The sequence below is a fragment of the Uranotaenia lowii genome, chromosome 3 (genome assembly GCF_029784155.1).
Source record: "Uranotaenia lowii strain MFRU-FL chromosome 3, ASM2978415v1, whole genome shotgun sequence".
Lineage (NCBI taxonomy): Eukaryota > Metazoa > Arthropoda > Insecta > Diptera > Culicidae > Uranotaenia > Uranotaenia lowii.
Genome location: NC_073693.1, coordinates 15,364,788 through 15,383,112, shown reverse-complemented (window position 1 = coordinate 15,383,112; position 18,325 = coordinate 15,364,788). Strand labels below are relative to the sequence as shown.

The 18,325-nt window shown below is 38.2% G+C and overlaps 1 protein-coding gene across 1 annotated transcript; it reads left to right on the top strand.

Annotated features, from left to right (window-relative positions):
- The first annotated feature begins 2,103 nt into the window (after positions 1–2,103).
- On the top strand, positions 2,104–7,133 carry LOC129754363 (uncharacterized). The gene is made up of 2 exons (XM_055750377.1): positions 2,104–4,836; positions 4,905–7,133. Exons 1-2 carry the CDS (start codon positions 2,146–2,148, stop codon positions 7,038–7,040), a joined length of 4,827 nt encoding a protein of 1,608 aa, XP_055606352.1. The 5' UTR covers positions 2,104–2,145; the 3' UTR covers positions 7,041–7,133.
- Positions 7,134–18,325: the final 11,192 nt, after the last annotated feature.

Sequence of the window (18,325 nt, the reverse complement as noted above, 5' to 3'; positions counted from 1 at the left end):
ACAAAAATGACAAAAATGACAAAAATGACAAAAATGACAAAAATGACAAAAATGACAAAAATGACAAAATAGACAAAAATGAGAAAAATAACAAAAATGACAAAAATGACAAAAATGACAAAAATGACAAAAATGACAAAAATGACAAAAATGACAAAAATGACAAAAATGACAAAAATAACGAAAATTTTGAAAATTATAAAAATTACAAAAATTACAAAAATTACAAAAATTACAAAAATTACAAAAATTACAAAAATTACAAAAATTACAAAAATTACAAAAATTACAAAAATTACAAAAATTACAAAAATTACAAAATTACAAAAATGACAAAAATTACAAAAATGACAAAAATTACAAAAATCACATAAATTACAAAAATTACAAAAATTACAAAAATTACAAAAATTACAAAAATTACAAAAATTACAAAAATTACAAAAATTACAAAAATTACAAAAATTACAAAAATTACAAAAATTACAAAAATTACAAAAATTACAAAAATTACAAAAATTACAAAAATTACAAAAATTACAAAAATTACAAAAGATACAAAAGATACAAAAATTACAAAAATTACAAAAAATTACAAAAATGACAAAAATTTCAAAAAAATACAAAAATGACAAAAAAATAAAAAATTACAAAAATAAAAAAAAATCAAAAAATGACAAAAATTACAAAAATTACGAAAATTACAAAATTACAAAAATTACAAAAATTACAAAAATTACAAAAATTACAAAAATTACAAAAATTACAAAAATTACAAAAGATACAAAAGATACAAAAATTACAAAAATTACAAAAATTACAAAAATTTCAAAAATTTCAAAAATTACAAAAATTTTAAAAATTACAGAATTACAAAAATTACAAAAATTACAAAAATTACAAAAATTACAAAAATTACAAAAAATTACAAAAATGACAAAAATCGCAAAAATAACAAAAATTACAAAAATTACAAAAATTACAAAAATTACAAAAATTACAAAAATTACAAAAATTACAAAAATTACAAAAATTACAAAAATTACGAAAATTACAAAAAATTACAAAATGTACAAAAAATTGCAAAAATAATAAATATTTAAAAAATTTACAACAATTAACAAAAGTGACGAAAATAATAAAATAATTAAAGTGACAAAATTGACGAAAGAATACAAAATGTAAAAAAAAACAAAAGTTGAACAGTGACAAAAAATAGACACACATTTACATAAAATACATCAAATATAACACCAAAAATGGCATAAAAATTACACAATAATTACAAAAATAAGAGAAATGACAAAAAATTATTTCAATTTTAGATATTTAATAAATTTCTTGAATTCAGTCAAGTTATAGTTTGTGATTTTTTTCCTCGATCTTGCAGATACATGCAACTGCTTTTTCATGCATCGCGCGATCAATCGTTTGTAAACATTAATCAACATCGCTTCGAGAGTACATTGAAAGATATGCTATGAAACGGGGATTTTTTTTCTCTAAACGAGGGGGAAACCCCCGTTCCGAAGGAACGGTTTTGGATTTTTATGCTCTCCTCTCTTTAAAGATTCTGATCTCAAGTTATGTTATGCTCTTCATAAAAATGTAAGAATATATCAGCTGAGTTTGCGCATGTTCGATGTAATTTAAAAAGGTGTTTCAAACTTAAGAAAACCAAATTATTTTTCGATCGTTTCTGAATTAGAACCGTTTCAATCGGATAACAGAAATCAAACTATAAACAACGATTGAGTAAACAAGGCAAAATTCAAAGGAAACCACTCTCGTGATAAGCAAAGCGCTTAACTTGTTTGTATACAATGTTATAGCGAACCCTTTCAAGATCGTAACAATAATTTGTTCAAAACGACCGAACAGTTTTGCTCAGTTGAGGTTGAAACGTTGAGAAAAATTGTGCTCTAAAGATAAGAATTTCTCGTAACAGTAAAAAAAATGAGACCCGAAAGGGTTCTCTCTTGACCAGCCAGACGGTGTGATGACTAATGCCCATCTATCTATAGCAACCATTCGAACGAAACGTTCAATTTATTAATGAATGGAGCTTTTCTCAACGATCGTTTTCATTCGTGAACAAAGACTCGACTCGAATGGACGGAATTTTCGTGCAAAGGTGAATCGAAAATGGTCAGCTTGGTTTCGGTACAGGAAGATTTAGCTGCTGACCGGCGTTTGGAAGCGGATGAAGGCTTTCGGATCGTGTGGTCGCAATTTGGGCCGGCTGAAACGTGCCGGCAGATTGTGCTCTCAGGATCGGTTCCCTTGTATCGGTTGATGGTGGATTTGGAGTTGTGCAATGAATGGGACCTGTTTCGTCATTGTTCGAATGCATACGTTGAGTTGGAGACTCGAGGCGTCATGGTTTTTGAGGACTTGAAGTTGCATCTGTTGCATCAGTTTTCGGAGTACGGTTTGAGGAAGCTGTGTGGAGATCCGGCTGTAAAGAGACCAGCTTCATATTGGCAGGAGTCGGTTTGTCTGGTGAGGCAGTTGGTCCAGGAGCTGAGAAACCGGAAAGGTTGTTTCGAGTTTTTGGATCTTGACGATCAAGTGATGTTACGATTGAGATTGATACACAATCATTTGTACTTCATTAAAGATCACGGTATGTTCAAACGGCTGCCATTGCGCGAGATGATCTTTTGCGTAGCCATTTTCATCGAAATTCATGAGGACATAGAAGGAGGAGAGGTCTACAGAGCTGTGATAAACAAACGTAACTTGATGGTGTTCCTGATCTCGATCAGTTCACAGTTGAATAGTGTAGCAAAGGGAACCGAGAGAAAGAAAGCGTGCGTGAATAAAAAACTTATCAAAACATTCCGTCGTTTGAAGCAGATTCATTCGATATTCAAAGTGATGCGTAATTGTGTCATACATGGTGAACTCTCAGCTGCAGATTATGAGAAAGAGAACGCATCCATCACGATTGCTGCCATTCGAAGGTTCATGCAGATTTTCGGGGAATCCATCAAAAGTACTGCTGATACTCCAAATTTCACCGCCAGATTGAACAACATGCTTCAAAAGTTAATGTCTGACAGTGTCATTTTTAGCTCCAAATATCGCAACATGTCCAGCCATGGATTCCCACTTTCCCTTTTGTTCATCAGAGAAGTAGATCAACACTACATCTACAAACGGTTGGATCATTATCTGATGGTAACGGCAGTAACTTTTGCGGTCATCAGCGTCTTCATTCTGAACGATGTGATCTTCAACTTGTACGGCACAATGCGACGCTGTCGATCGATCGAAGATTTGCGCGCCTTCGTCAAGTACGCCGGCAGTGATGCCATCGCAGATCTCCACGAGAAATTGTTTCAGTCGATAGGAAACCACCTGAAAAACGTTGAGGCCAATCTCAAGAAAGAGGAGTTGAATCGGAAGGACGATCCGGAGCTGGCCCTGCAATGGGAAAGCTACCATCAGAAGAGTGGAATGTTGGACAATCTCAAAAAACAAGTACAAGAAACATCTACGTGCTCAATCTTTATTGCCATTTTCGCGAATTTACCGCTGGAAACGATCCATCGACTGATTGATAGCAAGATTGTAAACGGTATGAGTCTGATCAGCTACTATCAGATCTGTAAGGATTGGGCCATAGCTGACAAAGGCGGAAATATCTCCCAAGAACAGCGAACCATCCGGATGCATTTGTTCGTACAACGGGATCTGGAGCTGAACCACGAGAAGATTGAACTGTGGAGATACCGGGAGAGAACCCGCGAGATACTCGAGCATTTTACAAAGGATTCCCTTCTTGATCGCGCAACTCTCATCAAACTTGAGGACGATCTTCACTCAGCCCTTTCCAATACCGGGAAGCCCTACTATCAGAATATCTTCTCACTCGACTCCAAACAACAGGCCATCTGCGGGGTGTTGAAGAAACATTTCAAAGGGGATGAGCTGCGTCGTTTCAAGAAACGAATGGAAGAGCTGCGATCGTCCGACGAACGGGAGCTCCGGGAAGTGTTCCAACGCTACGTGGTGAACTTGCAAAAGCTCTTCACTTACTACGGTTGTGATACCTTGGAAAACTTAATATTAAATCACAAAACAATACCTCGTAAGGGATACCTTGCAATTCAATACTGGCAATTGGTGATCCTGGAAGTATTGATCAGCACCGGATACTTCGGTGACAATTTCAGCACCCTCAAAGCCTCAATACCAATGATCTGGGGTAAGACGTACCGAAACTACCTGGCTCACGATACCCTGTCCTACGATCTCTTGACTATGTCGTCGCAGGAAAATGTTATCATCAACGGCTTTGTTTTGGCTTGGAGCTTAGATCGGATGAACATCTTTTGCAACAGTCCCAAGTTTGATCTACAAGGTTTCGTCGAATTGGAGCGTGAAGGGTTCAACTGGGTAACCGTTCAAAATGGGTTACTGGAGTCCTGGAAAAGTTTGAACTATGAGTCCGTAGGTTCTTATCTCGAGCAGCAGGGAGATAACACTTGCCGGGTATTATACGATTTGGGAGGCCTATTTCGCGTGAAAAAATATACCATGTCGGACATTTTGCTCAACCATTTCTACCACAACAAAAACTTCGAACAGGTACTTCCGGAACTCATTCAGGTTTTCCCTACGTTGCAAGCCGACTACGATTGCGAAGAGTACAACATTGTTACAGGATTAAATAAGCGTCAATTTTCGGATCTCCTTATGCCAAAGGCGTTGAAGCTGTTTCAGAAAGCGCAACCGGAGCTGTATATGCCCTGCGTTGGATCAATTTTAGAGTTCTACCAAACTGTTGAGGATTATGACGCAGCGCGCGAACTTTTGAAAGATTGTAAGGTAATTTTACTTACATATTTTTTAGATCTCAATATTTACCAAATTAATACTTCCATGACACTTTCCAGCCGTTACTAACAACTGACTGCGCACACCAACTGCTGCTAATCGCCTTCCACCCTGCCGAAGATCGACAAAAACAGCTGAGGACAGCACTTGGATACAGCGAATGTGTTTTGCTCCCTACGGATTACGCCAAATTTTACACCATAAACGCTCCATCAATCAGTGAAGACTTCCTTAAAACGATAGAGTTCCGTAACCAAAAACTTTTTGATCGCCTACTTGACAACTACCACAGCTCACTCTCCCAAGATGATTTGAACGAGGCGGTCGTCCTGTGTAGCTACATGAAAAGACCCAAAATGCTCCAAAGGTTGTTGGAAAAAGCTGAATTACGTTTCACAGTAGCAGCGCTATCGAGGCCTCTTGGGGGAATCGTTGAACTGAGACGATGGCCACTGGTTCACCTTCTCATGGATCACGGAGCCGATCCCTGGAGCTTTGATGATGAGTTGACCAAATCCCTGGCTTCCCAGCATAATCACAAATTGATGCGCAGGATGTTGCGTTCGATTCCCCCGGCAGTTGGCGACGAACTTCGGTTCGGCATCTTCCAGTGGGTTGTTCGCTATTCAACGCTAGGTATGGTTAAGATTTTTAGTACCGGGCTTCGGATTAAACTCTGGGAAACTCAAGGATTGCTGAAAACGGCGGTGGAAAATGCAAATCACTGGGAAGTTTACAGATATTTAGAGGATCAAATTTTTAAGGCCGTTGAACTCTGTTCCGGGGATCGAGAGATTAATGTTTGGAGAAAGCTTCTCCAAGAGATTCGCGTTCTACGTTATTTGCAAAAGGAGGAGTTCATTCCGTTTGCCGTTGGCAAACGACAAGCAGCAGTTGTAGGACTTTTGAAACGAATATCTGATTTTTGGAAATTAGGTGGATCTAAAGTGGTTCAGAACTTTAAATTTCTCGATTCTAACGAGTGGCTTCAGCTGGAGACCACGGGTGCCAATTTTGATTGCTTTTCAGATAAAGTTATAGCTCTTCTAGATGATTTGGAAAACTTTCCGGAGAAATTAGTCAAAGCTGAATGTTTGTTGATGTGTAGACCTCAAAATAGTACGTGTGAGATTCCAGTAATATTGAAACTTCGATCCTCTAACATTATTATTATGAACAATCAGGAGGTGCACCTGTTAGAAGAAGTATCACCAATAACAATTGGTAATCTAATTCTTAGAGCGACCGAAGCAATTCCTTCTTCGATCACAACCGGATCGTTTTCAATAAACACTGATCTGTTCCACTTTGTGACAACAAACAATCGATTAATGATCACCCACGAAAGCTCTCTACACAACCTGAACGCAAACTTCCTATTCAAAGCGCCCAAACAACCAGACATATTCCACACACTGCCTCCAAACGCTTTCCCAGAAATGGTGGACCTTATGTTCAAATTTGGGGCAGACCCACCGATGGTGAACGCCAAAGGAATTTCACTCTTTATACCGCTAATGACACGCCGCGTGCAGAATAGCATCATCAAAAGAATCTACCAGCACTGCCAGGAAACGGGAAAAACTCATCTTCCGAATGGAACCCACATCTTCAACTACCAGATCGTTCATCGAGGCCAAGCCTTCACCGTCCTGCTGAATGCCGTCGGAGCTAACAACTACGATCTAGTTAAATTCTTTCTAGAAAACGGAGCCGATCCAACGGTGGCTCACGATCGAGGCAAAGCGGCACTGCTCCAGCATGCAGTCTTCCTGCGAAATGTTCCGATTGTGAAGTTGATCCTGAACCATGATCCAACACTAATCAACCAAAGTGCACACGATGCCAAGAACTACACCGTAATACAGGAAGCTATCGTTAACAACCACGAGTATCTGGTGCGGTACCTGTTGGATCAGGGAGCTCAATTGACTAATTTCCGGAACCATCTGGGCTTCACCCCGCTGGGTTGCGGCATTCAGTGTGACAGTGTTGAAGCTGTTAGTGTTCTTATGGACAACGTGGTGGATCGAGAGCTTTACGATGCGTTGGAACGGGTGGATGGGGAGGGTCGCAGCGCTTTGGAACTTGCTCAGAAGAAGGGAAATCCTGCGATTATTGAACCAGTTGTTTCCTGTTATATGAGGTTGGCTTCCTTACAGTTACAAAGGTTGTGCATTAAGTACAATGTTTAACGTGAGATGTTTGTGACCTAGAAAAGCATTTATTAGGAAAAATAAAGTTTTTATTTACGAAATGGTTCGCCTTTTGCTCAAGCAGCCCTTCGCCAAACCAACTCTTACGCTTAAATGTGTTGTTGAGGTAGGTATGTGTATTCAAATAAAGTAAAATAAAGTAAAAGAAAAAATAGTGAGTAGGTAGTACTTTCCTGGATGAAGAAGTCCACCGTGTCGTAGACTATGACTCATAGTCTTGTTTCTGCCTACCTACTGCCAATCTACGATCCATTTGGACACACTTTGAGATTAATTGATCGTCCTACAAAACTCTCTTGGTCAAACTGTATGCAGATCCATCGAACTCTTATGTAGATATCGTTAAACATCAACACAATCTCCGGCTTTCTAGGCCAACGCATTACCGACTACGCTACTGTGAATTCGGGGTCGAACGTCGATCTCTCCCTGGCAGTGGAATTGCTTCTGTGACTGCATCACAAAAACAGTGAGTAGTTTGTATGGAAACCTCCCTACAAATTGTACTGCAATTTTGGTTTATCACTCAAATGATCCCCCTTAAAAAAGTTTAGCTCTCTAATATCTCACGGGCAGGGCCGTAGGAAGAACCGACTCATGGGGGGGGTTTTGGTGACTTATTTTTACCTATGATTTTTTGCCCAACAACACACGAATAAAAAAAATAAAACAAATTATGTTTGTAACTAGATGATTATTCATTTTGAAGTACTCATTAATAGTTTTTGTATGAAATCGTAACTTTAGAGAAGGCACGAATGCCACAAGGATGATAAAGTGTCATTTAAAAAAACCTTAAAAAAGTAACTTTAATACAGTGGTCCTTAGCCTAAAGGGTGAGCTAAATTTTCATAATGAAGCCAAAATATGAAATTTGCTTTCATCGATGGTTAAAATTTTTGAAATTGTTTAAAAGTCTGGTAGATCAAAGTTATTTGATTTGAGCATAAAATAAGTTCTTTTTAGGGTAGCTTTCAATTTCTTTAAAAAAACTTATTCTATACTCAAATCAAACAAGCCCAATCTTCTAAACTCTTTTGCAAATTCTAAGATTCTAACCTTTGATGAAAATAAATAAAATTTTACAAAATTAAAAACAGTAAGAGATAAAAAAAATTTCGGATCAAATATGTTTGATGCAAGCTTGAACTAAATTTATGATTTTAGTTTGAAATTAGGCCTTAAAAACTGCAATTTTAATAATGTTTAACAATAAACTGAAAAAATAAAGTATTTCATGCAGATTTTTTAAGTGAAGATCAGGTACATGTTTCTTTAACTGGAAATATTTTTCATGAAGAATCAATTCCATGATAAAAATCATGTGGATAATTTTTTTAATATAATTTGGGATATTTTGCAGGAATCATAAATTTGAAAATTTACTCAAATTCTATTTTAGATTTGTGATTTTCAGTTGAATTGTATGTACAAACTAATTCTGATTAAAAATATAATATTTGAAAATTGAATTGACAAGCAAATTTTTAAGTTCATGTTCTCTTGAATTTCTTAACTATTTTATGTTGATTGAAAAACTTATTCAATTGAACTTTGAATCTGTTTCCAAATTTCTATACGATTTTTGATATGTACAAAAAATATGATTTAGGAATCTTACTTCTAGATTAGAACTTTATTATCCAAGCCTTTGAGCCCTCATTCATGAATCTATTATTTAAATTCTGTAGAGCTGGTTTAATCTTCATTCATCATTTCAATGATTGATTTTTGATCTGTTTTGTGAATCTGGTTAAAAATGTGAATTTCAAATGATGAAATTGAATCTGAGTTTTCAGTTTTGGATCGCCACCTAGAAGCTTTATATGTTTAAATTTTGTGCTAAAATAAAGTTTAAGAATTTCGAATATGAATATAAAACAAAATTCTTCTTTTTTTATAATTTGAAATCTATTGAAAATGCATGTGATTTTCGAGAAACATTATTCAAATTTTATATGAAATGTAAAACCGAATTTGAGCCAGGATTTCAAATCAGCTTTCCATTCTTAGTTTCTTATGATTACTCGAACTGAAAATCAAGAATTCTAAACTTGATACAGAATCAGAAATACGAAAATATGTCGAAATATAATTTTTGTTATGGGAATATGGAAACAGAACCTTCAAAATGGGTTTCATTTAAAATTTAATTTTCAGAACTGAATTTCTATAATCAGATTGCCAGATTGCCTGGTTTTAACCGGATTGGCCCGGATATTTAATTTAAAATTTGGGAAAAGTCCGGTCCGCCCCGTTTCCCGGATTTCATTGAAAAAGCCCGGATTTGGCCCGGGTTTGTTTGTTTTCATTCTCATCTTTAAATCAAACTTAAAAAAAAAACAAATTGTGTAGTAATTTTTTTTAATTACGCGTCCAAAATTTTTGCAGCAAATTTCAAAAAAATAATCATGAAAGGTTTTTTAAAGTTTTTTTTTATAGATTTTTGATGAGCAATTCCTAGGTTTTGACCAAAATTGCCCGGTATTGCCTGGATTTTGGTCGACAATTTTGGAATCAAATACCCGGCTTTTGCCAGGTTTTAATATAAAACAGCATGGATTTGTCCGGCCCGGATACGAACTGAAAAAAATCTGACAACCTTATTCTATGAAGCAGTGAGAAAATTTTGAAAACTGTAGCAGATTTTAAGCTTGGGATGGATTTTTGAGGTTTTTGCATTAGTTTTTAGTCCAGATAGTTACTCTTGAATATCTTTGCTCTATTGTCATAATTTGATTATGAATTTAAAATTTTGAGTATAGAGTAGAATACCTCGCATGCTTTTTTGGACCCTCATGGGGGGGGGTTTAACCCCCAAAACCCCCCCCGTTCCTACGGCCATGCTCACGGGTCATTTTCTTGCTGCATATCCAAAGTGAGCTCTCTCCGCCCCCCGAAGACGATATTCTCCTCATTGATGACTTCAATGTGCTCGGTTTGAAGTAGTGATCCAATCATTGTAGCTTTTTGAATCCGGATCCTGTTCGCTCTACATTCTCGGCTCTTCAAACACCATATAAGACTCCCTGAGTACGGCGACCTTGCGACAAATTAACAGAGTTACAAGCGAAAATGGCTGTATGTAGGATCTTTGCTTTGATAGCGATGGGTCTCGTGTTCCGACCATTCATTTGTCCCCACCTTCGTTCGTTAAGGTAGTCCAGCATCATCCAGCTTTACTGGTCTCGCTCGAGATAATTGGTTTGTATGCTTCTGTAGAAAAATCAGCACCTGTCGATCTCGAATTCAAGAAAGCAGATTTCGATGTCATCTCCCATATCCTGCTCAACATCGACTGGGAATCTTAATTCGATCTATTGAATCCCAATGCTGCGGCAGAAACCTTTCCGCATCTTAAATTACGTTATCGACCGTCACGTGCCACTAGTAATTTTTAAAATTTACTTCTATACGATGCGGAATGGCGTCCTTAGTTTTCAAGTTTAGTCGATAGATTGATCAGTGTGTTATCCAATATCCTTTTGGAATCCCTTATTCCCTCATTCCCCTAACCTACCTAAGGGTCCGGCGCCGATTGACCGACGCATAGGGCTGAGATAAAAGATCTCCACTGCTGGCGATCCGGAGCCAGCGTCTTCACCTGCTGCCAGCCAAGGCTTTCGTCAACTGTGCGGATTTCAGCGGCTAGACTACGCCGCCACGAGCTTCTGGGCCTCCCTCTTCTTCGAAGCCCGTCTGGATTCCAGTCGAGGGCCTCTCTGCAAATCTCGTTTTCATCTCCTCGCAGCGTGTGCCCAATCCATCTCCACTTACGTTCCCGAATCTCGATGTCCAGCGCCTTTTGATGACACCGGCGATGAAGATCCACGTTTGAGATCCAATTGCCAGGCCATCAAGCGCGGATGATGCTCCGCAGGCAGCGATTTACAAAAACTTACAGTTTTCGCGTCGTCACCGCATATGTGCACCAAGTTTCACACCCGTACAACGATACATAAGGATTTGACGTTTGAGTTAAAGATTCGAATGTTAGTTCGTAGAGAGATCTGGCGTGACCGCCAGATGTTTCGGAGACTCGCAAATGCGAAACGGGCCTTTCTGATCCGGGTTTCGATGTCTTTCCTGGTACCACCATCAGGCGTTATCTGGCTACCAAGATACTGGAAGCACTCCACTTTCTCAACTTGTTGCCCAGCTACCATGAAACTGGAGAGATTTGCTGTGTTGATCTCCATCGACTTGGTCTTTCCGACATTGACTTTGAGACCTGCTGCCTTGGAACTTTCGGTGAGGTCGTCGAGTTTGCTCTGCATATCCAGTTGTGTTTGGGCGAGCAAAACAATATCGTCTGCCAGGTCAAGGTCGTTCAGTTGCTCCATTGTTGAAGGATTCCACGGCAATCCTCGGTTCGGTGCACAGTCGATCGATCCAGTCAGAATCTCATCCATTACGATGAGGAAAAGTAGCAGTGATAAGATGCATCCTTGTCTGACTCCAGCAGTTACCGGGATTGGATCCGACAAGACACCGTCGTGCAAGACCTTGCACGAAAATGATTCGTATTGTGCTTCGATGAGATGGACTAGTTTCTCTGGTACTCCTCTTCGCCTTAGAGCCGCCCAGATGTTTTCATGGTTAAGTCGGTCAAATGCTTTTTCGAAATCAACGAACAAAAGCAGAAGAGAGTCCTGGAATTCGTTGATTTGTTCCAGTATGATTCGTAGCGTTGTGATGTGGTCCACACATGATCGTCCGGATCGGAATCCAGCTTGTTGCCGTCGGAGTGTAGCGTCGATTTTCTCATGGATCCTGTTCAGGATCACTTTGCAGAGTACTTTGAGGGTTGTACAGATCAACGTTATGCCTCGCCAGTTACCGCACTCTGTCAGGTCTCCTTTCTTCGGGACCTTAACGAGGATACCCTGCATCCAGTCGGCCGGGAATGTTGCAGTATCCAAGATGTCAGCGAAAAGACGGTGCAACATTTGTGCTGACAGGGCAGGGTCGGCTTTCAGCATTTCAGCAGGGATGCAATCGATCCCAGGTGCTTTGTTGGATTTCATGTTTTTGATTGCCGCTTCTATTTCAGCCAGCGAAGGCGCTTCCGAGTTGACGCCATTTATGCGACTTACTGTTGGCACTTCGAGCTGCGGATTCTGTTGGCCATCGCTATTCGTAACTCGGAAGAGTTGTTCGAAGTGCTCAGTGCATCGTCAATAACTGACCTGCTCGGTCTTTCAGCGGCATTCTTGCATTAGTCCTTGCACCACTGAGGCGGCGAGAAATGTCATAAAGTAATCGGATATCTCTAATGGCGGCGGCTTTTTCACCCTCTTCGGCTAGGGAGTTTGTCCAGGCTCTCTTGTCTCGTCTACAAGCTCGTTTAGCTGCCTTTTCCAGCTCCGCATATCGTAAGCGGGCGGCTGCTTTGGCTGACCCGGTACATGCCTGCTCAATTCCGACTTTCGCCTTTCTCCGATCATCGACCATCCTCTAAGTTTCATCCGACATCCATTCACTCCTTCTTCCACAAACTTTACCGAGACATGGCTCGTCGTGATAAAGGCATTCTTGATTCCACACCACTGTTCTTCGACTGTTCCGTCTGTCGGCAGCTCCGAGGCTCGGGATTCTAGCTGTTCAACGTATGCTCTTTCACCACTGGATTCTCCAACCGGCGGACGTCGTATCGACACCCGACTTTCTCCTCGCGCCTTTGGACACGCGCAACTCTCAGTCGTATCTCGCCAAGGACGAGGTGATGGTCAGATGCAATGTCTGCGCTTCGTTTGTTGCGGACATCAAGGAGGCTCCTTCTCCATTTTCGGCTGATGCAGATGTGGTCAATTTGATTTTCTGTTCGGCCATCTCGGGATACCCAAGTGACCTTATGTGCTGGTCGATGGGGGAAGAGCGATCCACCGATCACCATGTTGTTGTTGCCACAAAATTCTACAAACAGCTCTCCGTTTTCGCTCATCTGTCCTAGACCATGGCGCCCCTTAATACGCTCAAGGACCTAACTGTCGGAGCCAATCTTTGCGTTGAAGTCGCCCAAATGGATTTGAATGTCACACTTCGGAATTCTTCAGTTGACTGTAAAACTGCTCTTTCTCCTGCAAATCGGAAACGTCAGTTGGCGCATAACAGTGGACCATTGTAAGGTTTCTAACCCGTGTTCTAAATCTGGCTACGATTATTCTTTCGTTTATCGGTTCCCATCTAATGAGGGCCGCGTAGGCCTGCGGCCTCAACAGGAAACCAACTCCTCGTTCCCGAGTAGCATGTTCTCCTCGTATGCCAGAGTAAAGCAGGACATGCCCGGATTGTGTCTTGTGTTCTCCAGTATTAGGCCAACGGACTTCGCTCAGTCCCAGAAAAGTTAATGAAGATTCATTTATTATTACAGCAAATGTCCTGAGAAAAAGTTGTACACTAAAAATTAAATGTCACGTAAGCATGTATTCGACCGTAAAATTACGGTAAATGTCCTGCTTCTTTTTGTTACAGGACATTGGCGTAATTTTACAGGAAATAATTTTTGCTATGTAGGACATATATAGAAAAATGCTCAATACTGGGCAAATAAGGTTAAATAACACTTCACTCACATGGCTCCGGTTAAATTCAGCGGCAGATTTAAGTTTCTGAGGAAATTTACGTGTGATAAATGCTATTCCAGACTCTCAAATCGGCGGCTTCGTGTTTTTTTCGATTTTGGGTCCGATTTTTTTCCATTGTGTTCAATGCACATATGCTCATATGGAAGATCTCCCTCAAATGGAGCCGTCTCCAAATTGTATTTCATTTGAACTACATGGTGGCTGAGCCTCAAGAAGGTTTTTAAAATGTGAAAATGGAAAAATCGGACAACATTATTGATGACATAAAATTTGCCTTTGCAGCAATTGGGCACAGACAAGCTATTTTTAATGATGTTTTTTTTGGCCAAAATACAACATAAAAACCAAAATCATGTTCTTAGCTGTGCAACGATTGACAAATCACCCTATCCAACTAACGCTCCTCAAAATTTTAAATCTTTAGAATGACTTGAAACAAAGATACAGCTCTTCCCGTAAAGAAGGAAAATTTAGGACGGCTTCACTAAATTTACTGTATCTTTGACAATTTTCATTTGAAAATCTTGAAATTCTGACCAAAGATGTAAAAATGTTTGGTCAAGCTACGTATTAGCGCGATCAAAAATGGTGCCGGGTATAAAATGAGGTTCATTATCGCCCAACAGACGAATTTATTCTTTTAGTGTTTGTATGAAAAACATTGTAATGAATGTTTTCTTTATTTTTTCTTTCACAAAATCAAAATTTATCACAAAGAATGCTGTGAATTGATAAAAACTTCATTAGTTTTTTGTTACGGAAAAAAAATGTTTCAACAGAGTTCAAAATAAGAAGAACAGAGTTTCAGAAACACAAGGCTGCGTGTGGAGCATATCTCTCAGATTTAAGCTTTTTTCCTCAGATTTAAGCTTTTTTTCTAAGATTTCTATGCTCTCAAGGCCAAAAAGGTTAAATTTGAGAGAAAAAAGCATAGAAACGAGATTCACCAGCACTTAGCTAAAAGATGTTGGTCACACGGGGGGGTTTTAAAATTTAATCAAGTTTACAAATTTAACATCAATATTTCAGAAAACATGGAAACGATTTCGAATTAAAATTTTGAATAAAACCAGAGTTTAAGCGTCGGACATGAGAATAATAGAAATAAAATACATCAATTTCAACCCAGATTTAAAAAGCAACTAGATCCGAATCTATATATATGTATATAAATGAATTTCTGTCTGTCTGTCTGTTCCCTACAGACTCGAAAACTACTGAACCGATTTGCGTGAAACTTGGCGTATAAGGGTATTGGAGGCTGGGGAAGGTTCCTATAATACTTTGGGACCCTTCCCTATTCTTGGAAGGGGAGAGGGGGTCTTTCATTTAAAAGTAATAAGTCTTCATAACACGAGAACTGATCAAGCAAATCAAACCAAACTTGGCATGGATGGGAACTTGGGTACGAGAAATGTTTCTAAAAATATTTGATACCCCTCCCTCCTTCGAGTGGGGAGATAGAAAGGGGGGAGGAGGCCTATCTTACAATTTTTTATATAACTCGAGAACTAATCAAGCTAATGGAACCTAATTTGGCATGGGAGGGTAGTGGAATACAAGAAAGGGGGGGGCCTTCATACCTTTTTATGCATAACTTGAAAACTATTCGAGCAAATGAAACCAAATTTGGCTTGGAAGGGTTTTTGGGTACGATTAATAGTTCAATGAATATTTGGTACCCCTCCCTCTTTCCAGTGATGAAACAAAAAGTGGGGAGGGAGCTCCTTTACAATTTCCAGTATAACTGGAAAACTAATCAAGCAAATGGAACCAAACTTGACGTGGGAAGGTATTTGATTACGAGAAATGTGTCTATGGTAGTTTGAGAAAGCTTTGTTCTTACAGTCGGAAAATCTTAAGAGTGGAGGGTGCTCCCATACAATTTGTTTCATCACACGGGAATTTACCCTGCAAATGGAACGAAATTTGGATTGGGAGGGAATTTGAGCACAAAGAATGTTTCTGTGAATATTTGGTACTACTGCCTCCTTGCAGTGGGGTGATTGGAAGGAGATGAGGAGGGGGAGGGAGGGTTCTTTATAGTTTTTCGCTTAACTCGAGAACTAATCGAGCAAATGGAAACAACTTTGGCATGGGAAAGCATTTGGATACATAAAATGGTTACTTCCTTTTTTGAGACTTCTTTCTCCTTCAATTGGGAATACAGTTAGGGAAGACGGTTCATACGATTGTTTTGCATAAATCAAGAACTTATTTAACAGATGGAACCAAAAATAACTTGGGACCAATCATACAATCGAGCAAATGGAACAGAATTTAGCATGGAAGTGTGTTTAAATACACGGAATGTTTGATCTTGATCCCCACTTTCCAAGTAGAAGATAGGTTGGAAGAGGGGCTCCGATACTAATTTTATAGCAACTAATTTAAAGACAACTAATAAAGCAAACGAAACAAAATTTGGCATGAGAAGATATTCGAGCACAAGAAATGTTTTTCCGGTAGTTTAACACTCATCCCTCCATTCAGTGGTACGATAAAAAGTGGGAAGATAATAACTAATCGAGAAAATGGAACCAAATTTGCATGGGAACATATTTGTGTACGGGCAATGTTTCTTCGGTGATTTGAGGCCCCCTTATCTTATATATAAAGTGGAGAGAAGGTCATCCATTTTTTGAATATCTCGAGAACTTATAGAGAAGGGAGCCATAAAGCTTAGTTCTTTTAGAAATGGGACACTTTCTTTTGCTAATAGCTCGTTTACTAGTAATAGGACATTCAAAATTTTGACAGCATTTTGTTGCCTGTAAAAAGTACTATCCGACCTTTTTTTTCAAAATTTAAAATTCACGCGTTTTGGAGATATTTACGATGCAAGAGAAAAAGGAAAAAAAAATTTTGCACAGTTTCATTCAAAATCCATCATTATCAAATTGATACAGTGAGCGAAATAAGAATAGCACCACTATGTGTTTTGCTTGTTAAAATATGAATGATTGAAAATTACGAAAATTTTCTTCCACAGATTGTTCTGAATTGCTTAACGGATAAATCAAGCATAAGTTTACTTTTTTTGGACGTAGCAATTGGCGTTGAGGACCAAAAATGTGGAAAAGGGGTGTGAAATAAGAATAGAACCACTTGAGTTTTTCTAAAGAAAACAAGATTATTTTCAAAAATTTACTGTGTAAAAGTGAATAATAATGCTTCTACGAGTTATTTGAATAGATAACTACATTTTAGAAGTTTTCCAGAATTCCAAAGGATTTCAAAGGTTTTAAAAGGGGGGTTTTAAAAGGTGCTCCTCTAGCGTTAAGGAATTAAATATTTGAGCTATAAATCTTTATCAAATTACTAACTTTCTTCATTAAAATGACGTGAAATGATGAAAGAAACATTCGGGATTTATTTTTAATCAGAAATAATAGGTTGGAAATCAAAAACTTTGATTTTGTTCAGTAAACCACACTTTTTTCCAGTTTCAAGTCGTAGATGGCAGCACTATCTTGCAGTTAACACCAAATTTTGTCTCAATATTGATTTTCCAGGTTTATTTAGGCCCATATTCATCATTTTGAGGTATTTTTCCATTACAGTTTTGTGGAAGTTCACACTTCAGAAAGCTTTTCCGGATTTGCAAAAGAATCACCAGCACAAAAATGTACAACCGCCAAAATTGCTGCTCTTCTCAACTTCCAATTCAATTGCAAATCATACCAATAATACTGCTAGCCGTCTGGTTCATCAAGCTGCATCCCAAAGTATAACTTTATTTTGATAATCGGTCCAAAAAATTCACTTTTAATGACCTTGATGCAATTCTATTTTTTTGGATTTAGTGATCTTAGAATTTCCAAAGCGTTTACACGGTACATGTATTTATTTCTTGACCAAAATCATCCAGCACTCCCTAATTAATCCCGGACATTCGAAAATGGGCATGAATTTGGTTTAATGGCAAGATAGTGCTGCCATCTATGACTTAAAACTAGAGAAATAGTGTTTGATTATTAAAAAACATTAGTATTTTTGAATTCCGACCTGCTTTTTGGATTCAAACTCAGCCTCAAATCTATGTTTCATCTTTTTGCATCATACTTATGAATGTTAATGAAGAAATCAAGCAGTTTGATAAAGTTTTATAGCTCAAATATCTAATTCTTTAACGCTAGATGAGCATCTCTTAAAATCCCCATTTTTAAACCTTTGAAAACCTTTGGAATTCTGGAAAACTCCTAAAATGCAGTTATCTATTCAAATAACTCGTAGAAGCATTATTATTCACTTTTACACAGTAAATTTTTAAAACTAATTTAGTTTTTGTTCGAAAAACTCAAGTGGTTCTATTCTTATTTCGCACCCCTTTTCCACATTTTTGGTCCTCAACGCCAATTGCTACGTCCAAAAAAAGTAAACTTATGCTTGATTTATCCGTTAAGCAATTCAGAACAATCTGTGGAAGAAAATTTTCGTAATTTTCAATCATTCATATTTTAACAAGCAAAACACATAGTGGTGCTATTCTTATTTCGCTCACTGTAGCTGACAAAACCGTTGATTATTAGAAGAATTACTGTGTGTGAGTGGTGGAAAAGTATGCAAATACTGTCAAAAATGTCCACAAAATTCAAATCAACCATTGAGTGAAGCATATGATCGGCAACTTCGGCTAAGGGTCATCAAGGAAGTCAAGTCTCATACCAGCATTTT